The sequence below is a fragment of the Zasmidium cellare genome (genome assembly GCF_010093935.1).
Source record: "Zasmidium cellare ATCC 36951 unplaced genomic scaffold M409scaffold_201, whole genome shotgun sequence".
Classification (NCBI taxonomy): Eukaryota; Fungi; Ascomycota; class Dothideomycetes; order Mycosphaerellales; family Mycosphaerellaceae; genus Zasmidium; species Zasmidium cellare.
In genome coordinates, this window is record NW_022987145.1 from 1 (window position 1) to 1,658 (window position 1,658).

The following is a 1,658-nucleotide window of genomic DNA, read 5'->3' on the forward strand; positions in this document are numbered from 1 at the left end:
GGCGAGGAAGAGGAGCTCGTAGTTGCTACAGAGTCTAACGTTTCCCTGGATGAGCTATCATTTGTGATAGTCGGACCAAATTGTAGGCAAGTCCGCGTCCGTTGTCAATGGGAGCTGGCCTTGTAATACGAGCCTACAATATTTTCTGAATGTAAAACAGAGTACCTTTCGCTCCTTCATGTGTGACCGGACGTCCGTGTGTCGACGAACAGGGTCTGCAAATCGCCACCGCGTTCACCTTTGGCATTGCGAGAGCAGTGTGGGCGGGATCATCTGGACGCGACATTGCCAGCAGATAATAGATAAAACAACCCATTACAACGACAGAAATGCCCCAGCGTGTACACACGGCCTGGAGATACAGAGTCAGAGGAATAAAGAAGAGAAACGTTCAAAGGACGAAATATTGCTGGCTTAGCTGTGAAGACACATAGCTCCAGACTCAAGCAGGTCGAAACTAAGCTCGAGGTCGCCGAATCAGGAATCATGAAGCTGCTTTGCTTCTCGCATCATCTTCCCTGATATGAACATCCTGTGCTTCGGATGATTGCCAATTGTGATGCCTTCCCCTAGTGAGGGCCGAGTAAATGGCATAGGTCTTCTATGCTGAGACGAAGATGACGGTACTGATCGAGTAGCAACTAGTCCTGCCTTTACCATCTTCTGTCGCAAAAATAGCAAGATCACCGACCTGGCAAATGCTTCGCGAGCAAATCTTGCATAAGAGAGCGGCCGCGGGTTAGTTCAGGCATAGTTTCTGGAGCGTGTAAGGTCTTCCAGTATGCCGCACACTGCTGGAATTCATGTTCTGTTCGATGAGTCATCCTCAACATCTGTCGACAAACTTGCAATGTCGCTTACCGCTCGGACTCATTCGATGCAATATTCTTTCCAGGACTTTGCTGCACTCTAGACGTTCTGGCAGCAATGCTAGGAGTTGAATAGCGATAGGAAGTCGCCAGTGCATACCATACTCTGACGCAATGTCAAGGGCATCGTCCAGCAGCTCAAGCGACGCCGGCTGCTTTTCCCGAGCTATCTGTATCGTATCTCGCATTTTTTGGACCGGTATGACCCACCGACCTGCATCCTCGCCATCGCGTGCACTTTGAAAGCCGTCGTGTAGATGCAAGAGGCCTTTGTAGATCAACACGTGAGCGGAGACCGTGCTGCATTTGTCATCGAGTCGGAGAGTGCCCTGCGACAGGTATTCGCCAAAGTATAAAACGCCTTCACGTTGCTTGGCCATTTGTTTAAGCCCCCTCGTTGCGCGGCTGTCGAACTGTTCGAACGCCGAGATAAGGTCGGTATCCCGGATGAATGTGTCTGCGGGTAACGCTTTAGTGTCTACCACGAGCAGGTGAATATCGTCGAGAGAAGACTTGTCGTCCATGTCGTAATGCCTGTAGAATATGTAGCGGATAAGAAACAACATGCTACTGGACCAGGATACTAAGTTGTCCCTTCTTCGTGCATCTCCTTGGTCTCTTGCCCACCACATGTGGTCTGCAATGAGTCTTGCAGTCACTGCCCGAGTTTTGGTGGCGAAAATATCCTTGTTGCTCCCAGGTATTTTTAACGCAGCATCTCGTGAGGATGCTCTTGTCTCATCCGTGAAGCCGTCCGATCGAGGTGTATAGACGCGGAATAGAAAGCGC

General features: G+C 50.2%; 1 protein-coding gene across 1 annotated transcript; it reads right to left on the reverse strand.

Annotated features, from left to right (window-relative positions):
- Positions 1–826: 826 nt before the first annotated feature.
- On the reverse strand, positions 827–1,658 carry M409DRAFT_38381 (uncharacterized protein; the record flags this gene model as incomplete). The annotated part of the gene is made up of 1 exon (XM_033810913.1): positions 827–1,658. A coding segment is annotated over one exon (832 nt), but the record flags the coding sequence as incomplete, so codon positions are not given.